The 20,429-nt window shown below is 41.9% G+C and overlaps 1 protein-coding gene and 1 long non-coding RNA gene across 5 annotated transcripts in view; one reads left to right on the top strand and one right to left on the bottom strand.

The window, feature by feature from the left end:
• LOC126985573 (G protein-activated inward rectifier potassium channel 3-like) overlaps positions 1-20,429 on the top strand; it is a 39,481-nt gene that overhangs the window by 16,546 nt on the left and 2,506 nt on the right. For all 3 annotated transcript variants that reach the window (XR_007738809.1, XM_050840721.1, XM_050840722.1), the window contains 5 exons: positions 10,112-10,286; positions 11,824-11,982; positions 17,549-17,795; positions 18,561-18,742; positions 19,808-19,988. Coding sequence is in view for 2 of the 3 variants with exons in the window: in XM_050840721.1 (XP_050696678.1) it covers positions 10,112-10,286; positions 11,824-11,982; positions 17,549-17,795; positions 18,561-18,742; positions 19,808-19,988 (944 nt within the window). In the remaining variant the exon portion in view is untranslated. The remainder of the gene's footprint in view (positions 1-10,111; positions 10,287-11,823; positions 11,983-17,548; positions 17,796-18,560; positions 18,743-19,807; positions 19,989-20,429) is intronic.
• On the bottom strand, positions 14,144-17,677 carry LOC126985575 (uncharacterized). 2 transcript variants are annotated; one of them, XR_007738811.1, is made up of 3 exons: positions 17,529-17,677; positions 17,369-17,451; positions 14,144-17,286 (listed from the first exon to the last, which is right to left on the bottom strand). It is a non-coding gene; the product is annotated as an uncharacterized LOC126985575 (long non-coding RNA). The 2 variants fall into 2 exon arrangements; XR_007738810.1 differs by lacking the exon at positions 17,529-17,677 and having other exon boundaries at positions 17,369-17,520.

The following is a 20,429-nucleotide window of genomic DNA, read 5'->3' as shown; positions in this document are numbered from 1 at the left end:
ATGTGTTTCTTCAGGTTCACGGTACAGAAGAAGGGTCAAACTATCACCAGGGTCATAAAACTACTGGAAATGCTCAACACTCCTACGAAAGCCTTGTCAAATAAGTGTTTCTTTAGGTTCATGGTACAGAGGAAGGGTCAAACTATCACCAGGGTCATAAAACTACTGGAAATGCTCAACACTCCTACGAAAACCTTGTCAAATGTGTTTCTTTAGGTTCATGGTACAGAAGAAGGGTCAAACTATCACCAGGGTCATAAGACTACCCCTGGAAATGCCCACAACTCCTATGAAAGCTTTGGCAAATATGTGAACTTGGGCGACGAAATGTTTTGTAATACGACCCTTAGTGTGTTTTTTTTTATCATGTTTTATTTTTTTACCGGGTTTATATAGTTTAGCAGTAAGTTCGGCGCCATATGACCACGCAGTTGTGGCGCCAAGCAGTGAACGCCCCTGTAATCATCATCATCATCATCATCATCATCATCATGTCACTCTTCTTCTTCATCTTGTGACCTGTTCCGCTCTCCATCGCTTTCTGGGTCCTCCTTGGTCCTTTTTTTTTTTTTTACACTTGAAAGCTTCTCTTAGTTACCGTGATAGTGTTTTCGTCTTTTTTTTTTTTTTTTTACAGCAGAGGAAACCGCTCAAAGGCAAAAAAAGGGAAACAATAATAAAATAAAAAAAAAGCCCGCTACTCACTGCTCCTATAAAAAGCGTTCAGAAGATTTTTTTTTTCAGCAAAGGAGACAGTTCAAGGGAAGCAGAGGAAACAGCTCAAGGGCAAAAAAAAAAAAAATAAAAAATAAAAAAAAAATAAAAAAAAAAAAAAAAGGAAACAATTAAATTAAAAGCCCGCTACTTACTGCTCCTATAAAAAACGTTCAGAGGAGTTTTTTTTTATTTTTTTTATTTACAACAGAGGAGACAGTTCAAGGGCACACACACACACACACACACACACACACACACACACACACACACACACACACACACACACACACACACACACAGAAAACAATAATGAAAAAAAAAGCCCGATCAGAGGAGTGGCCGAAAGAGACGTCAATTTCAGGAGGAGATCGAGGAAAGATTTGGTTCCGCGATGCGCTGTTCAGGATGGGATGGACTCTGACGGAGGGAAGAGATTTGACGCCACGCCGGCAACCCTTTGTATTTGTGTGCGTTAGGGCTGTGAGGCTTCGTTATGGACGGTGTGTGTGTGTGTGTGTGAGTGTGTGCGTGCGTGTGTGGGGACTAGCTACAGCCGGATTTCGAGTTGTTTAACCGCTAAAGGAAGGGGGGGAGGGGGGGGGACTCTGCATTCTGTTGGGTACATAATGATGATGATGATGATGATGATGATGATTAAAATGAGGAGGAGGAGGAGGAGGAGGGGGGGGGGAGAAGAGCAGGAGGAGGAGGGGGAGGAGGAGAAGAAGAAAAAGTGTTTCCTGATAAATATTTGCCATTTTTCTTCTTCTTCTTCTTCTTCTTCTTCTTCTTCTTCTTCTTCTTCTTCTTCTTCTTCTTCTTCTTCTTCTTCTTCTTCTTCTTCTTCTTCTTCTTCTTCTTCTTCTTCTTCTTCTTCTTCTTCTTCTTCTTCTTCTTCTTCTTCTTCTTCTTCTTCTTCTTCTTCTTCTTCTTCTTCTTCTTCTTCTTCTTCTTCTTCTTCTTCTTCTTCTTCTTCTTCTTCTTCTTCTTCTTCTTCTTCTTCTTCTTCTTCTTCTTCTTCTTCTTCTTCTTCTTCTTCTTCTTCTTCTTCTTCTTCTTCTTCTTCTTCTTCTTCTTCTTCTTCTTCTTCTTCTTCTTCTTCTTCTTCTTCTTCTTCTTCTTCTTCTTCTTCTTCTTCTTCTTCTTCTTCTTCTTCTTCTTCTTCTTCTTCTTCTTCTTCTTCTTCTTCTTCTTCTTCTTCTTCTTCTTCTTCTTCTTCTTCTTCTTCTTCTTCTTCTTCTTCTTCTTCTTCTTCTTCTTCTTCTTCTTCTTCTTCTTCTTCTTCTTCTTCTTCTTCTTCTTCTTCTTCTTCTTCTTCTTCTTCTTCTTCTTCTTCTTCTTCTTCTTCTTCTTCTTCTTCTTCTTCTTCTTCTTCTTCTTCTTCTTCTTCTTCTTCTTCTTCTTCTTCTTCTTCTTCTTCTTCTTCTTCTTCTTCTTCTTCTTCTTCTTCTTCTTCTTCTTCTTCTTCTTCTTCTTCTTCTTCTTCTTCTTCTTCTTCTTCTTCTTCTTCTTCTTCTTCTTCTTCTTCTTCTTCTTCTTCTTCTTCTTCTTCTTCTTCTTCTTCTTCTTCTTCTTCTTCTTCTTCTTCTTCTTCTTCTTCTTCTTCTTCTTCTTCTTCTTCTTCTTCTTCTTCTTCTTCTTCTTCTTCTTCTTCTTCTTCTTCTTCTTCTTCTTCTTCTTCTTCTTCTTCTTCTTCTTCTTCTTCTTCTTCTTCTTCTTCTTCTTCTTCTTCTTCTTCTTCTTCTTCTTCTTGTTCTTCTTCTTCTTCTCTTTTCTTCTTCTTTTCTTTTCTTCTTCTTCTTCTTCTTCTTCTTCTCTTCTTCTTCTCTCTTCTTCTTCTTCTTCTCTCTTCTTCTTCTTCTTCTTCTCTTCTTCTTCTTCTTCTCTCTCTCTCTATCTCTATCTCTCTATCTCTTTTTTTTTCTCTCTCTCTCTCACTCTCTCTCTCTCTCTCTCTCTCTCTCTCTCTCTCTCTCTCTCTCTCTCTCTCTCTCTCTCTCTCTCTCTCTCTCTCTCTCTCTCTCTCTCTCAAGGGAAGGTTAATGAAAGAGAAAATGGGAAGTGTGGTTAAAAGAGAAAACGGAATGTGTGTTTGTTTATTTTCATATCTCATTTAAATCTTCTTTTTCTTCTTCTTTTTCTTCTTCTTCTCTTCCTTCTTCTTCTTCTGTACCATGAACCTAAAAAGACACACATTTGACTCTCTCTCTCTCTCTCTCTCTCTCTCAGGGTCTCTTTATGACCCTCTCTCTCTCTCTCTCTCTCTCTCTCTCTCTCTCTCTCTCTCTCACATTTGACAAGGATTTAATGAAGAAATGGGAAGTGTGTCTTCAGGGAGTTTAATGACCCTGGTGGTTGTCTTCCTTCTTCTTCTTCTGTACCATGAACCTAAAAAGACACACATTTGACAAGGCTTTCGTAGGAGTGCGGGGCATTTCCAGGGGTAGTTTTATGACCCTGGTGGCAGTTTGACCCTTCTTCTGTACCGTGAACCTAAAGAAACACATTTGACAAGGCTTTCGTAGGAGTGTAGGGCATTTCCAGGGGTGGTTTTATGACCCTGGTGGCAGTTTGACCCTTTTTCTGTACCGTGAACCTAAAAAGACACATTTGACAAGGCTTTCGTAGGAGTGTAGGGCATTTCCAGGGGTAGTTTTATGACCCTGGTGGCAGTTTGACCCTTCTTCTGTACCTTGAACCTAAAGAAACACATTTGACAAGGCTTTCATAGGAGTGCGGGGCATTTCCAGGGGTAGTTTTATGACCCTGGTGGCAGTTTGACCCTTCCTCTGTACCATGAACCTAAAAAGACACACATTTGACAAGGCTTTCATAGGAGTGCGGGGCATTTCCAGGGGTAGTTTTATGACCCTGGTGGCAGTTTGACCCTCCTTCTGTACCGTGAACCTAAAAAGACACATTTGACAAGGCTTTCGTAGGAGTGTAGGGCATTTCCAGGGGTGGTTTTATGACCCTGGTGGCAGTTTGACCCTTTTTCTGTACCGTGAACCTAAAAAGACACATTTGACAAGGCTTTCGTAGGAGTGTAGGGCATTTCCAGGGGTAGTTTTATGACCCTGGTGGCAGTTTGACCCTTCTTCTGTACCGTGAACCTAAAAAGACACATTTGACAAGGCTTTCGTAGGAGTGTAGGACTTTTCCAGGGGTGATTTTATGACCCTGGTGGCAGTTTGACCCTTCTGTACCGTGAACCTAAAGAAAAACAAATTCGACAAGGCTTTCGTAGGAGTGCAGGGCGCGTCCAGGGGTAGTTTTATGACCCTGGTGGCAGTTTGACCCTTCTTCTGTACCATGAATCTTAAAAAAAAAAAGCATATCCCTCCTGATCTCATTTTTGGCCTTAGAAAATAGTTGACGTGGGAGGCAAAATCATCTAAGAATACCAACCAAAACCTTCCGTATATATATTCCTGGGATAGCAATATCAAAGGGAATGGAAGGGATCATTAGTATTACAAGCAGTAGAGGAAGGAGGTGATAATCATGATAATAAGAGTCATTAGTATTCGTGTAATGGAATTGATATATACGGCAGATAAAAGATGATTTGTGCGACTGTATAAAAGCAAAGGGCGGTATGATTAACCTTCTGAATGTGTATAGAGAGAAAGAGAGAGAGGACATTTGTGGGTGTACGAGGAGAGATAGATAGATTGATAAGTGGATAGTCGAGTTAATTGTTTGTCTGGATAAAGAAAACGATGAATTGATGGATAGATTAACGAGTGTTGAAATGTTTGACTGCATAAAGAAAACGATGAATTGATGGATAGATTAACGAGTGTTGAAATGTTTGACTGGATAAAGAAAACGATGAATTGATGGATAGATTAACGAGTGTAGAAATGTTTGACTGGATAAAGAAAACGATGAATTGATGGATAGATTAACGAGTGTAGAAATGTTTGACTGGATAAAGAAAACGATGAATTGATGGATAGATTAACGAGTGTTGAAATGTTTGACTGCATAAAGAAAACGATGAATTGATGGATAGATTAACGAGTGTTGAAATGTTTGACTGGATAAAGAAAACGATGAATTGATAGATAGATTAACGAGTGTAGAAATGTTTGACTGGATAAAGAAAACGATGAATTGATGGATAGATTAACGAGTGTAGAAATGTTTGACTGGATAAAGAAAACGATGAATTGATGGATAGATTAACGATTAACGAGTGTAGAAATGTTTGACTGGATAAAGAAAACGATGAATTGATAGATAGATTAACGAGTGTAGAAATGTTTGACTGGATAAAGAAAACGATGAATTGATGGATAGATTAACGAGTGTAGAAATGTTTGACTGGATAAAGAAAACGATGAATTGATAGATAGATTAACGAGTGTAGAAATGTTTGACTGGATAAAGAAAACGATGAATTGATGGATAGATTAACGAGTGTAGAAATGTTTGACTGGATAAAGAAAACGATGAATTGATGGATGGATTAACCAGTGTTGAAATGTTTGACTGGATAAAGAAAACGATGAATTGATGGATAGATTAACGAGTGTTGAAATGTTTGACTGCATAAAGAAAACGATGAATTGATGGATAGATTAACGAGTGTTGAAATGTTTGACTGGATAAAGAAAACGATGAATTGATGGATAGATTAACGAGTGTAGAAATGTTTGACTGGATAAAGAAAACGATGAATTGATGGATAGATTAACGAGTGTTGAAATGTTTGACTGGATAAAGAAAACGATGAATTGATGGATAGATTAACGAGTGTAGAAATATTTGACTGGATAAAGAAAACGATGAATTGATGGATAGATTAACGAGTGTAGAAATGTTTGACTGGATAAAGAAAAAGAAAACGATGAATTGATGGATAGATTAACGAGTGTAGAAATGTTTGACTGGATAAAGAAAAAGAAAACGATGAATTGATGGATAGATTAACGAGTGTAGAAATGTTTGACTGGATAAAGAAAACGATGAATTGATGGATAGATTAACGAGTGTAGAAATGTTTGACTGGATAAAGAAAACGATGAATTGATGGATAGATTAACGAGTGTTGAAATGTTTGACTGGATAAAGAAAACGATGAATTGATGGATAGATTAACGAGTTTGTGGATGAATAATGATAATAATAAGAATAGAAATAGAAGTAGTAGAATAGAATTAGACGAAGACGAATAATAAGAAAAAGAAGATGAAGATGCAGAAGAAAAAGAAGAAGAACAAGGAGAAAACAAAAACAAAAGAAACAAGAAGAAAAGAGAGAAAGATAAAGACGAATATTATTAAGACAAACAAGGAAAAGGAAGAAGAAACACGAAGAAGAAGAAGAAGAAAAGACAAAAGACGAAGATAAAGACGAATTAAAACAAACAAGGAAAACGAAAGAAACAAAGAAAAAAGAAAAGGAAAAAGGGAGGAGGAGGAGGAGGAGGAGGGGGGGGGGGGACCAAAACAGAGCAAAAATGGTGCGATTCAACAACCTACACAACAACACTATATATACTAACCTAACATAATGTACAGCCAGCAGATCACACACTCATTAACACTCTGGCGGCGAAATTCAAAACCACTTAAGGTCTGAAGGAAGCATAACATTATTTCTCAGTCAGCTCACTCACTTTAGGGTCACCTCTTGCATAGGAAAGTTGGATGCGGTTCAGTGCGGTGTAGACCCATCATACTATAAGTCCGGCAAATCTTAAGTGGCGGCTCTGACGTAAACAGCCCGCTAGACACTGGTGCTATGTCTCCAACTGACCTCGCGTACCGTGCCTCTCACACCCTTCTCTCTTTCTCTCCCCGTGCCTCTCTCTTTCTCTCTCACTCTAGTATAAAAACAAATATGTTTTTAATGATTGATTCTCTATCTGTGAGTGAATACAAAGAAATGTGTACAACACTTGGCAGCGTTGCCACCGCGGCGTTGTCAGCTCAAGGCAACCCAACACACCGCAGTTGCAAGTTGCTCTGCCTGCTTTAATTATCGCATTTCTGCCACTTTTTGGTGTGTGTCTGCCATCTGCCATACAATGTTAGCCATATGGCATAATTATGATAAAATATGGAGACTGTACCTATATATGGAATGCCAGGACCGTCAAGCAAATTCTGATGCAAGTCATCCAGGTGAATGGTGAGGTTCCGCTGGGGATGGCCAGGGAGTGGGGAAGGAGTGGTCGCTTAGATTGAACATAAAAATATTACACTTTGACCTTATTTCCACACCACTCAAGGGGTAAAGAGTTTTGGTGCGTTTTTTTTAAAGAGGTTTATTATTATTATTATTATTATTATTATTATGCATTGTCGTGCACTACCCCACACACACATACAGTGAGAGAGAGAGAGATTTACATAGATTTACATAGAAAATCAGACCACACAGACCCCATGGTCCAGACTTGGTGGTCTGTCCTTAAGAGAGAGAGAGAGAGACACACACACACACACACACACACACACACACACACACACACACACACACACACACACATCGAGAGAGAGACACACACACACACACACATCGAGAGAGAGGCATGATGTGCGAGGTCGGTAGGAGACGTGGCAGCAGGGTCTAGCGGGCTTTTTGTACCCGGCGCTTCTTCTCCTACGTCAATCATTTATAAAAGCCATAAAAAGAGGTCAAACACTTCTCCATGAGTGTTTATTTAGGTTCACGGTGCAGAGGAAGAGTCAAACTACCTCCAGGGTCATACAGGTGTTCATGGAATGCCTGTAAATCCTATGAGAGCCTTGTTAAATGCGCCGAGGTTCCTTCCATCCTTCTTTTTTTTTCTTTATTCTCTCTCTCTCTTCTCATTCTCTCTCTGTTATTCCTCCTTCCATTCATTTCCCCATTTATCCATCTCTCAATTATTCATCCTCATTCCCTTTCTTCCTTTCTAATCATCCTTCCCTTCCTTCCTTTCTAATCATCCTTCCCTTCCTTCCTTTCTAATCATCCTTCCCTTCCTTCCTTTCTAATCATCCTTCCCTTCCTTCCTTTCTAATCATCCTTCCCTTCCTTCCTTTCTAATCATCCTTCCTTCCTTCCTTTCTAATCATCCTTCCCTTCCTTCCTTTCTAATCATCCTTCCCTTCCTTCCTTTCTAATCATCCTTCCCTTCCTTTCTAATCATCCTTCCCTTCCTTCCTTTCTAATCATCCTTCCCTTCCTTCCTTTCTAATCATCCTTCCCTTCCTTTCTAATCATCCTTCCCTTCCTTCCTTTTTAATCATCCTTCCCTTCCTTCCTTTTTAATCATCCTTCCTTCCTTCCTTTCTAATCATTCTTCCTTCCTTCCTTTTTAATCATCCTTCCTTCCTTCCTTTCTAATCATCCTTCCCTTCCTTCCTTTCTAATCATCCTTCCTTCCTTCCTTTCTAATCATTCTTCCTTCCTTCCTTTCTAATCATTCTTCCTTCCTTCCTTTCTAATCATCCTTCCTTCCTTCCTTTCTAATCATCCTTCCCTTCCTTCCTTTCTAATCATTCTTCCCTTCCTTTCTAATCATCCTTCCCTTCCTTCCTTTCTAATCATCCTTCCTTCCTTCCTTTCTAATCATCCTTCCCTTCCTTCCTTTCTAATCATCCTTCCCTTCCTTCCTTTCTAATCATCCTTCCCTTCCTTTCTAATTATCCTTCCCTTCCTTTCTAATCATCCTTCCTTCCTTCCTTTCTAATCATCCTTCCCTCCCTTCCTTTCTAATCATCCTTCCCTTCCTTCCTTTCTAATCATCCTTCCCTCCCTTCCTTTCTAATCATCCTTCCTTCCTTCCTTTCTAATCATCCTTCCCTTCCTTCTAATCATCCTTCCTCTAATCATCCTTCCTTCCTTTCTAATCATCCTTCCCTTCCTTCCTTTCTAATCATCCTTCCTTCCTTCCTTTCTAATCATCCTTCCCTTCCTTCCTTTCTAATCATCCTTCCCTCCCTTCCTTTCTAATCATCCTTCCCTTCCTTCCTTTCTAATCATCCTTCCCTTCCTTCCTTTCTAATCATCCTTCCCTTCCTTCCTTTCTAATCATCCTTCCTTCCTTTCTAATCATCCTTCCCTTCCTTCCTTTCTAATCATCCTTCCCTTCCTTTCTAATCATCCTTCCCTTCCTTCCTTTCTAATCATCCTTCCCTTCCTTCCTTTCTAATCATCCTTCCTTCCTTTCTAATCATCCGTCCCTTCCTTCCTTTCTAATCATCCTTCCCGTCCTTCCTTTCTAATCATCCTTCCCTTCCTTCCTTTCTAATAATCCGTCCTTCCTTCCTTTCTTATCATTCTTCCTTCCTTCCTTTCTAATCATTCTTCCTTCCTTCCTTTCTAATCATCCTTCCTTCCTTCCTTTCTAATCATCCTTCCCTTCCTTCCTTTCTAATCATTCTTCCTTCCTTCCTTTCTAATCATCCTTCCCTTCCTTCCTTTCTAATCATCCTTCCTTCCTTCCTTTCTAATCATCCTTCCTTCCTTCCTTTCTAATCATCCTTCCCTTCCTTCCTTTCTAATCATCCTTCCTTCCTTTCTAATCATCCTTCCCTTCCTTCCTTTCTAATCATCCTCCCTTCCTTTCTAATCATCCTTCCTTCCTTCCTTTCTAATCATCCTTCCTTCCTTCCTTTCTAATCATGCGTCCTTCCTTCCTTTCTAATCATTCTTCCTTCCTTCCTTTTTAATCATCCTTCCTTCCTTCCTTTCTAATCATCCTTCCTTCCTTCCTTTCTAATCATCCTTCCTTCCTTCCTTTCTAATCATCCTTCCTTCCTTCCTTTCTAATCATCCTTCCTTCCTTTCTAATCATCCTTCCCTTCCTTCCTTTCTAATCATCCTCCCTTCCTTTCTAATCATCCTTCCTTCCTTCCTTTCTAATCATCCTTCCTTCCTTCCTTTCTAATCATCCTTCCCTTCCTTCCTTTCTAATCATCCTTCCCTTCCTTCCTTTCTAATCATCCTTCCCTTCCTTCCTTTCTAATCATCCTTCCCTCCCTTCCTTTCTAATCATCCTTCCCTCCCTTCCTTTCTAATCATCCTTCCCTCCCTCCTTCGCCAATCTTCTTTACGAATGACGCTAAAGTTCCTATATTCTCCGACGCTTCCTCCTTTCACTCACATCAACTATTTCCAGAGTCCACAAAGAAGTTAATCGGGTTCTCATGTTATTTCCACTTTCATGGTACTATAGAAGCTTTGACAGACTACCACCAGGGTCATACAACTACCCAGTGAGAGCAACCGGGGTCTCGTGAGTGCTCTCTTCACGTTCATCGTACAGAAGCCTCGTCAAACTACCACCAGGATCTCTTAGGCAGGCAGTTTACTAGGGTGACAATTGTAGTAATAATCCCATATCCCTCCCACGATAGTAATAATCTTCCCCTCCTCTCCCCCTTCCCCCCAGGACTGCTCAACCCCGGGTCACGTCACTACATCATCCGACGCAACGGTGACTGCAACCTGACGTACTCCAACCTTCGTCAGCGCCGGTCACGATACCTCCAGGACCTCTACACAACGCTGGTGGATGTGCAGTGGCGGTGGACGCTCCTGGTCTTCTTCCTCGGCTTCATAATCAGGTGTTGTTTGTTGTTTTTCTTCCTACTCTTGCTCCTCACTGTGCTGTCCAAATCTCTTCTGCAAGAGTTAACCAGTGTCTTCATTCCTTCATTTTTACGTTGGTCTTCGTACTCGGCTTCATAATCAGATGTTTTTTGTTGTTTTTATTACTACTCTTGCTCGTCCCTGTGCTGTCCAAATCCCTTCTGCAAGAGTTAACCAGCATCTTCATTCCCCCCGCTGGTCTTCTTCCTCGGCTTCATAATCAGGTGGGGGAGGTTCTTTTTTTACATTTCACCTTCTCTCTCTCTCTCTCTCTCTCTCCCTTAAACGACTCTCTCTCATCTCTCTCTCTCCAAATCTCTCTCTGCAAGAGTCTCTGTCTCTCATTTACATTCCTCTCTCTCTCTCTCTCTCTCTCTCTCTCTCTCTCTCTCTCTCTCTCTCTCTCTCTCTCTCTCTCTCTCTCTCTCTCTCTCTCTCTCTCTCTCTCTCTCTCTCTCTCTCTCTCTCTCTCTCTCTCGAGTTCTCTCTCATCTCTCTCTCTCTCTCTCTCTCTCTCTCTCTCTCTCTCTCTCTCTCTCTCTCTCTCTCTCTCTCTCTCTCTCTCTCTCTCTCTCTCTCTCTCTCTCTCCAAATCTCTCTCTCTCTCTCTCTCTCTCTCTCTCTCTCTCTCTCTCTCTCTCTCTCTCTCTCTCTCTCTCTCTCTCTCTCTCTCTCTCTCTCTCTCTCTCTCTCTCTCTCTCTCTCTCTCTCTCTCTCTCTCCAGCTCTCTCATTCTCTCTCTCTCTCTCTCTCTCTCTCTCATAATCTCTCTCTCTCTCTCTTTTTACTATTCTTGCTCATCTCTATGCTGTCCAAATCCCTTCTGCAAGAGTTGACCAGCATCTACATTCCTTCATTTCTTTCGCTGGTCTTCCTCTGCTTCATCATCAGTTTTTTCTTCTTATACATACTTCACCTTCCTTATCCATCAAACTAGTCGTGCTCATCCCTGTGCTGTCCAAATCCCTTCTGCAAGAGTTAACCAGCATCTTCATTCCTTCATTCCCTCTGGTGCCTGCATCCTCGGCTTCATAATCAGGTGTTGTTTATTGTTTTTATTACTATTCTTGCTCATCCTTATGCTGTCCAAATCCCTTCTGCAAGAGTTAACCAGCATCTTCATTCCCTCTGGTGCCTGCATCCTCGGCTTCATAATCAGGTGTTTGTTGTTTGTATTCCTGTTCTTACTCATCCTTATGCTGTCCAAATCCCTTCTGCAAGAGTTAACCAATATATCCATTCCTTCATTCCCGCTGCTGCCTTCATCCTCGGCTTCATAATCAGGTGTTGTTTATTGTTTTTATTACTATTCTTGCTCATCCTTATGCTGTCCAAATCCCTTCTGCAAGAGTTAACCAATATATCCATTCCTTCATTCCCTCTGCGTCCAAGGGGTCCCACAAGAGAAGCTACCGAATAAATTAAAAATCCCCCTCCTCCTGGTGTCATTGCTCTTTTTGCCTCCGTCATTCCTTCCTTATCCATATTAATGCGTCTCTTTCGTCTCCGCAGTTGGCTGAGCTTCGCGTTCATCTGGTACATGATCATCAAGGTGCATGGAGATGACCAGGAGGGCGCCACACACACGCCCTGCATCAACAACGTGGCAACCTTCACCGGCAGCTTCCTCTTCTCCATTGAAACTCAGCACACCATCGGCTACGGCTACAGGTCAGGTCAGGTCAGGGAGGGAGGGAAGAAACAGTGAAGAAAAAAAACGTTTATCACAGGTCAGGTCAGGTCAGGTCAGGTCAGGTCAGGTCAGGGAGGGAGGGAGGGAAGGTAGACTCATTTTTTTTTTTTATAGCGGAAGAAACAGCTCAAGGGCAAAAACAAAAAGTGAAGAAAAAAACGTTTATCACAGGTCAGGTCAGGTCAGGGAGGGAGGGAGGGAAGGTAGGCTCTTTTTTTTTTTTTTTTATAGCGGAAGAAACAGCTCAAGGGCAAAAACAAAAAGTGAAGAAAAAAAACGTTTATCACAGGTCAGGTCAGGTCAGGGAGGGAGGGAGGGAAGGTAGACTCATTTTTTTTTTTATAGCGGAAGAAACAGCTCAAGGGCAAAAACAAAAAGTGAAGAAAAAAAAAACGTTTATCACAGGTTAGGTCAGGTCAGGTCAGGGAGGGAGGGAGGGAAGGTAGACTCATTTCTTTATTTATTTTTTATAGCGGAAGAAACAGCTCAAGGGCAAAAACAAAAAGTGAAGAAAAAAAACGTTTATCACAGGTCAGGTCAGGTCAGGTTAGGGAGGGAGGGAGGGAAAGTAGACTCTTTTTTTTTTTTTATAGCGAAAGAAACAGCTCAAGGGCAAAAACAAAAAGTGAAGAAAAAAAACGTTTATCACAGGTTAGGTCAGGTCAGGTCAGGGAGGGAGGGAGGGAAGGTAGACTCAGTTTTTTTTTAATATATAGCGGAAGAAACATATCAATGGCGAAAACAAAAAGTGAAGAAAAAACCCTTCATCACAGGTCAGGTCAGGTCAGACAAGGTAAACTCAACTTTTTATAGCAGAAGAAACAGCTCACAAAAAAAAATCCCGTTCAGCACTGCCCCCATAGAAGAAATTAAAGAGTGGCCAAAAGAAAGGGTCAGGTCAGGTCACGTCAGGGAGTAGAGTTAACGTTTTCTTTCCCTTTTCTTAATATTTTGCAGCAGAGGAAATAGCTCAAGGGTAAAATGAAAAGAAAAACAAAGAAAAGTCCGCTCCACACTGCCCCCATAAAAAGAAATTAGAGAACAGTGACCACACGAGAGGTCATTTTCCTTCTTCCCCATTATCGTACTCGGAACAAAACTATCGTGCCCACTGAAGTTACGATACTCGGTTCAAGGTTTTTCTATTCTCTCTCTCTCTCTCTCTCTCTCTCTCTCTCTCTCTCTCTCTCTCTCTCTCTCTCTCTCTCTCTCTCTCTCTCTCTCTCTCTCTCTCTCTCTCTCTCTCTCTCTCTCTCTCTCTCTCTCTCTCTCTCTCTCTCTCTCGTAGACGTAGACGTAGACAAGTGCCAGGTCCTTCAAGTTGGAACAAGAAATAAGATGTTCGATTACGAAATGCGCGGCGTTAAACTCACAAGCGTTCAATGCGTTAAGGTCAAAATCGCGTCAAACCTCTAATTCTCACATCAATGTATCGATGCAGCAAATAAAGCGAACAGAATGTTGGGCTTCATTTAAAGAAACTTTTTATTCAAGAATAAAGATGTATTATTTCCGCTCTACAACAGTTTAATCAGACCCCACTTGGAATATGCGGTACAGTTTTGGTCTCCCCACCATGCAAAGGACATTGCTAAATTAAAAGGTGTTTAGCGTCGGGCAACAAAAATGATCCCTTCCTTGCGCAACAAATCTTACGAAAAAAGGCTTTCCACCCTTAACATGTTTTCTCTTGAGAAACGTCGCCTCCGAGGAAAACTGATCGAATGTTTTAAAATACTTAATGGTTTCACAAATGTAGACAGAACAAAATTGTTTATGATCGATGACACTTAAGTGTCATCGATCATAAACAATTTTGTTCCTCGTTCGCAAATTTGCGAACGAGGAACAATGGCATAAAACTCAAATGTAGACAAGTAAATTCAGACTGCACCAAATTTATCTTCACCAACGTTGTAGTGCGAGAATGGAATAAGCTCCCACCTCCAGTGGTCCAGTGTAACACGATTGACTCCTTTAAAAACGAGCTCGACCGTCACTTCCTTCAACTTAATATTAACTAAAGTAGAAATGCAACGTTTTGGAGCCTTCTGTAGAATCACGTAGGTTTAAGGACAGACCACCTAGTCTGGACCATGGGGTCTGTGTGGTCTGATTTTCTATGTAAATCTCTCTCTCTCTCTCTCTCTCTCTCTCTCTCTCTCTCTCTCTCTCTCTCTCTCTCTCTCTCTCTCAATTTCGACACCAAAAACGACTTAAATTCTAATAGTGTGTTCAGATCGCGCGTGTTGAGAATCCAAGCCTAAAAATAGGTTCCAATTCTCAGTTAAGACACTTTGCTCGAGGAAGGACAACGAAAAATATAGTTCTGGTCTAGTGGCGTTATTTATTTCTGTCTGAGTGGTAAGTGATAAATGTCTGACTGTCTTGATATATAATTTGAAGTACTGTTATGAGTCCACCGTTGCCAGATTATCGTACTCGTAGCCTCGTATTTACCGGTTTCTGAGCCATAACTATTACCAAAACACACCAGTAATTAACCATTCTAATGATAACTGTATATGAAGGCAATTATTGGGGTCGAGGAGGCACTTTTTTGGGTCGGAAATTGGCAGACGAGGCCGAGTACGACAATCTGGCAACGTCGGAACTTATGTCACTTCAGTACGAGAAAGGAGAATGAAAAAATAGGTCGACATTTTCAGACGCCTCCTCCTCCTCTCTCAATTTCCAAAGTCCGAATAGGAGATAAAAAGAGTTCTCATGAGTTTTCCCACGTTAAATAGTACAGCTGAAGGGTCACACTACCACCAGGGTCATAAAACTACCCATGGAAATACCTACATCACTTATACGAAAGCCTTGTCAGACGATGGAGCTTCGAATTATTTAACTAGGAAGAAGGGAAATGAAAGGGAAAAAGAGGAGAATGTGGATGAAAGAGGAAAGGAAAGAAAGAAAGGAAAAGGGGGAAAGTAGGGAAGATGGAAGGAGGAAGAAGGGAAGGGATAGTAAAAGGGAAGAGAAATAATGGAGGAAAGTATAGTTAAGCATTCGAGGAGCATAGGAAGAGAAGGTGATTGGAAGAGAAAAGGAAGGAAAGGAAAAGGGGGAAAGTAGGGAAGATGGAAGGAAGAAGAAGGGAAGGGAGGGTAAAAGGGAAGATAAATAATGGAGGAAAGTATAGTTAAGCATTCGAGGAGCATAGGAAGAGAAGGTGATTGGAAGAGAAAAGGAAGGAAAGGAAATGGGGAAAGTAGGGAAGATAGAAGGAAGAAGAAGGGAAGGGATAGTAAAAGGGAAGAGGAAGAATGAAGGAGAGTAGTTAAGCATTCGAAGAGGATAGGAAGAGAAAGTGGAATGAAGAGGAAAGGAAAGAAAGAAAGGAAAAGGAGAAAGTAGGGAAGATGGAAGGAAGAAGAAGGGAAGGGATAGTAAAAGGGAAGAGGAAGAATGAAGGAGAGTAGTTAAGCATTCGAAGAGGATAGGAAGAGAAAGTGGAATGAAGAGGAAAGGAAAGAAAGAAAGGAAAAGGAGAAAGTAGGGAAGATGGAAGGAAGAAGGGAAGAGAAAAAATAGATTTGAGTAGTTAAGCATAGGAAGAGAAGGTGGGTGGAACAGGAAAGGAAAGGGAGAAAATAGGGAAGAAGAAGGGAAGGGAGGGTAAAGGGAAGAGAAATAATGGAGGAGAGTAGATATGCAAACTACAATCATGGCGTAATCTGTTGTTTTTCTCCTTGAGGTGTGTGGCCTACGTGTCTTCCTTCCTTATGGATTCGGGGTCTCCTTGGCGGGGTTTTGCGAGTCTGGTCAGCTCTTAACCAGTTTGCGGGGTTGCCTCACACGAGAAAGCGATGGAAGCTACACACCCACGTGGCTCTGCGTCTAAACAGGGACGGACTGGAATACAAAACTGTGCTTCTCAAACTCCCGTGAAATTGGTCAGAATCGTGTTTCCGAAGAATATGAAGGTTCCCCAAGTAATATAAGAGTTTGCGGGGTTGCCTACTGACAGGAATACAAAACTGTGCTTCCCAAACTCCCGTGAAATTGGTCAGAATCGTGTTTCCGAAGAATATGAAGGTTCCCCAAGTAATATAAGAGTTTGGGGGGTTGCCTACTGACAGGAACACAAAACTGTGCTTCCCAAACTCCCGTGAAATTGGTCAGAATCGTTTTTTCCCAAGAATATGAAGATTCCCCAAGTAATAGAAAAGTCTGCGGGGTTGCCTACTGACAGGAACACAAAACTGTGCTTCCCAAACTCCCGTGAAATTGGTCAGAATCGTGTTTCCCAAGAATATGAAGATTCCCCAAGTAATAGAAAAGTTTGCGGGGTTGCCTACTGACAGGAACACAAAACTGTGCTTCTCAAACTCCCGTGAAATTGGTCAGAATCGTGTTTCCCAAGAATATGAAGATTCCCCAAGTCATAATAAAGTTTGCGGGGTTGCCTCACACGAGAAAGCGTTGGGAGGAAGGGAGGCATATTTCCAATCTCTCTACGGGTGTGTGGTCCCTGGGTGAAGACATATACCTTCGAAACTAACCACGGGGCGTTCTGGAAAATACTCTCATTGTAATTCCCACTCAAAATTACCCCTTGCTAGTTTGGGTGAACCTAACCTAACTTAACCTAACCTAACCTAACCTAGCCTAGCCTTACCTAACCTAACCTAGTCTAACCTAACCTAACGTGCCCTGTTCAAGAGTCAAGGGGTGGCAAGCATACGAAAACTGCTTCTCAAACTCCCGTGAAATTGGTCAGAATCGTGTTTCAAAAAAAAAAAAAAAAAAAAAAAAAAAAAAAATCCCCAAGTATGAAGAAAACCCCCCATTAGGAAGGCGTCAGAATCTTAGGAAACTTTTACTTTTGAATGCAAGAAATGTCTGCCAGTATATGGATTTGTGATTTGTCCAGCTCGCATATAGTTTTGGTTCTTCCTACTAACAGATGTCCCTCCTCCTACTAACAGCTGTCCCTTCTTCCCCTACTAACAGCATCCCTCCTTCTACTAACAGCTGTCCCCTTTCTCCCTACTAACAGATGTCCCTCCTCTTACTAACACCTATCCCTTCTCCTCTCCCTACTAACAGATGTCCTTCTATCCCTTCTCTCCCTGCTAACAGATGTCCCTCCTCCTACTAACACCTATCCCTTCTCTTCTCCCTACTAACAGATGTCCCTCTATCCCTTCTCTCCCTACTAACAGATGTCCCTCCTCCTACTAACACCTATCCCTTCTCTTCTCCCTACTAACAGATGTCCCTCTATCCCTTCTCTCCCTACTAACAGATGTCCCTCCTCCTACTAACACCTATCCCTTCTCTTCTCCCTACTAACAGATGTCCCTCTATCCTTCTCTCCCTACTAACAGATGTCCCTCCTCCTACTAACACCTATCCCTTCTCTTCTCCCTACTAACAGATGTCCCTCTATCCCTTCTCTCCCTACTAACAGATGTCCCTCCTCCTACTAACACCTATCCCTTCTCTTCTCCCTACTAACAGATCTATCCCTTCTCTCCCTACTAACAGATATTCCTCCTCCTAATAACACCTATCCCTTTTCCTCCTCAGATACACCACCGAGGAATGCCCTGAGGCTGTCCTGGTGATGTGTCTTCAGAGCATCACTGGGGTCATCCTTCAAGCGTTCATGGTGGGTGTGGTCTTTGCCAAGCTGACGAGACCCAAGCAGAGGACCAACACCATCATGTTCTCCCGCCAGGCATGTATCTGTCTGCGCGATGGGAACCTTTGCCTCCTCTTCAGGGTTGGGGATATGAGGAAGTCGTTCATCATTGGTGCTACTGTTATGGCCCAGGTAAGGAAAGGGAAGGTGTTTCTTTAGGTTCATGGTACAGAAGAAGGGTCAAACTATCACCAGGGTCATGAAACTACCCCTGGAAAGGCCCAACACTCCTATGAAAGTCTTGTTAAATATATATTTCTTTAGGTTCATGGTACAGAAGAAGGGTCAAACTATCACCAGGGTCATGAAACTACCCCTGGAAATGCCCAACATTCCTACGAAAGTCTTGTCAAATATATGTTTCTTTAGGTTCATGGTACAGAAGAAGGGTCAAACTATCACCAGGGTCATGAAACTACCCCTGGAAATGCCCAACATTCCTACGAAAGTCTTGTCAAATATATGTTTCTTTAGGTTCGTGGTACAGAAGAAGGGGCAAACTATCACCAGGGTCATAAAACTACCCCTGGAAATGCTAATCACTCCCACGAAAGCCCTGTCAAATATGTGTTTCTTTAGGTTTATGGTACAGAAGAAGGGTCAAACTATCACCAGGGTCATAAAACTACCCCTGGAAATGCTCATCACTCCCACGAAAGCCCTGTCAAATATGTGTTTCTTTAGGTTCATGGTACAGAAGAAGGGTCAAACTATCACCAGGGTCATAAAACTACCCCTGGAAATGCTCATCACTCCCACGAAAGCCCTGTCAAATATGTGTTTCTTTAGGTTCATGGTACAGAAGAAGGGGCAAACTATCACCAGGGTCATAAAACTACCCCTGGAAATGCTCATCACTCCCACGAAAGCCTTGTTAAATATGTGCTTCATCTTCAGGTGGTTCGTCGGCGGCGCACGGAGGAGGGCGAGGTCATTCCCTTCCACCAGTACGATGTCACGGTGGGCAGCGACGACGGGTCCGAGCACCTCTTCTTCCTGTGGCCCATGACGATCGTGCATGTCATCAACCAGGACTCTCCCTTCTATAACATGTCCGCCGTTGACCTCATGAACGAGAAGTGAGTCCTGAGTGAAGATTAAGGATGTTGTAGGCCTGAAAGGAAGAGGGTGAGGGTAGTTGAGCAAGCAAAGAGTGGATATAGTCAAAGTTAATGAAGAAGGTTTAACAGGAACAGTGAACTTCAAAGATAGGAAAGGCTGAAAAAGAAGACGGTACTCATTGCTCTTTGTGTTAATCGTGAGGAATTGAAATGCGTAGAGTGGAGATTGAGGCTGCAGGAAGCGGACAGTTGAAGTAAGTGGAGAAGGCTTAACAGGAACAGTGAACTTCAAAGATAGGAAAGGCTGAAAAAGAAAAAGGTACTAATTGCTCTTTGTGTTAATCGTGAGGAATTGAAAAGCATAGAGTGGAGATCGAGGCTGCAGGAAGCGGATTGTTGAAGTAAATGGAGAAGACTTAAGAGGAACAGCGAACTTCAAAGATAGGAAAGGCTGAAAAAGAGGGTATTAATGGCTTTTTGTGTTAATTGTGAGGAGTTGGAGGAGCAGGACATGAAGGATTGGAGTAAATGGAAACAGGAAAGATAGGAAAATAAAAACAAGTTACTATAGTCTATTCAAATTGGCATAGTATATAATCACCCATTCACAACCCAGCGAGCACCAATAAGATTCACCCTCTCCCAGCATCCACCAATCACAAGTAACCTGATATGGAAAGGGGGCGTGGCTTACTCATGGACTGGCCAATGATATGCGCTTGTTTGGGGAAGGGGGAGGGGCTTATTCGCCAACATATAATCTCTACTCATTCACAACTCAGCGGGGACCAATAAGACTCAATTATCTCTCCCAGCATCCACCAATCACATGTAGCCTGAGATGGAAAGGGGGCGTGGCTAGCTCATGGACTGGCCAATGATATGTACTTATTAGGGGAAGGGGGAGGAGCTTATTCGCCAAGTTAGCCTGAACGGAGTGTAATATGTTTCCTTGTGTTTAGGTTTGAGTTGGCGGTGTACCTGAAGTCTAGTGGCCAATGATATGCACTTTCTGGGGGAAGGGGGAGGAGCTTATTGGCCAAGTTAGCCTGAACGGAGTGTAATATGGTTCCTTGTGTTTAGCTTTGAGTTGGTGGTGTACCTGGAGGGCTGCACGGAGTCTACCGGCAACACCATGCAGGCGCGCTTCTCCTACCAGCCCTCGGATATCCTTTGGGGTCATCGCTTCGAGAACATGATAGCATTCGACAAGGCCTCGGACAATTACGTGGTCGACTTCAGGGAGTTTAACAAGACAAGAGAGGTGAGTGGCGGTAGGATTTGACTAATAATGAGTTTTTTTTTTTTTTTTTTCAGGGGGAAGGAAAGCTGAAAAAATTTGTTTCAAAAGATCTTCCGGTGAAATTATCTTACGTCATTTGAGTTTGATAAGACTGGATAGGTGAGTGACAACAGGATCCAGCAGATGTGAAACTAATAATAAGTTTTTTGAGGAAAGGAAGTAGAAAAGTGAAGAAAAGAAAGAAAGAAGGAAGCATTAAGTCACTTAATTTTCTTCATGACTGGTGTCATTTAATATGAAGTAGTGGTAAGTACTACTCTTATACATTGTTACTTCAGAAAAGAGTTGCTGTAAAAGCAATCTTGTTTACATTTGCGGAGAGGTTTGCAGTTTAATATAAGTGCCATTGCTGCACTAAAACTTCACTGGCCAGTGACCCAAAGCTGAACCTTGACCCTATAA

Source organism: Eriocheir sinensis, chromosome 59 (genome assembly GCF_024679095.1).
Source record: "Eriocheir sinensis breed Jianghai 21 chromosome 59, ASM2467909v1, whole genome shotgun sequence".
NCBI lineage: Eukaryota > Metazoa > Arthropoda > Malacostraca > Decapoda > Varunidae > Eriocheir > Eriocheir sinensis.
The sequence above is the reverse complement of the archived record's forward strand: the minus strand, read 5'-3'. Positions and strand labels throughout refer to the sequence as shown.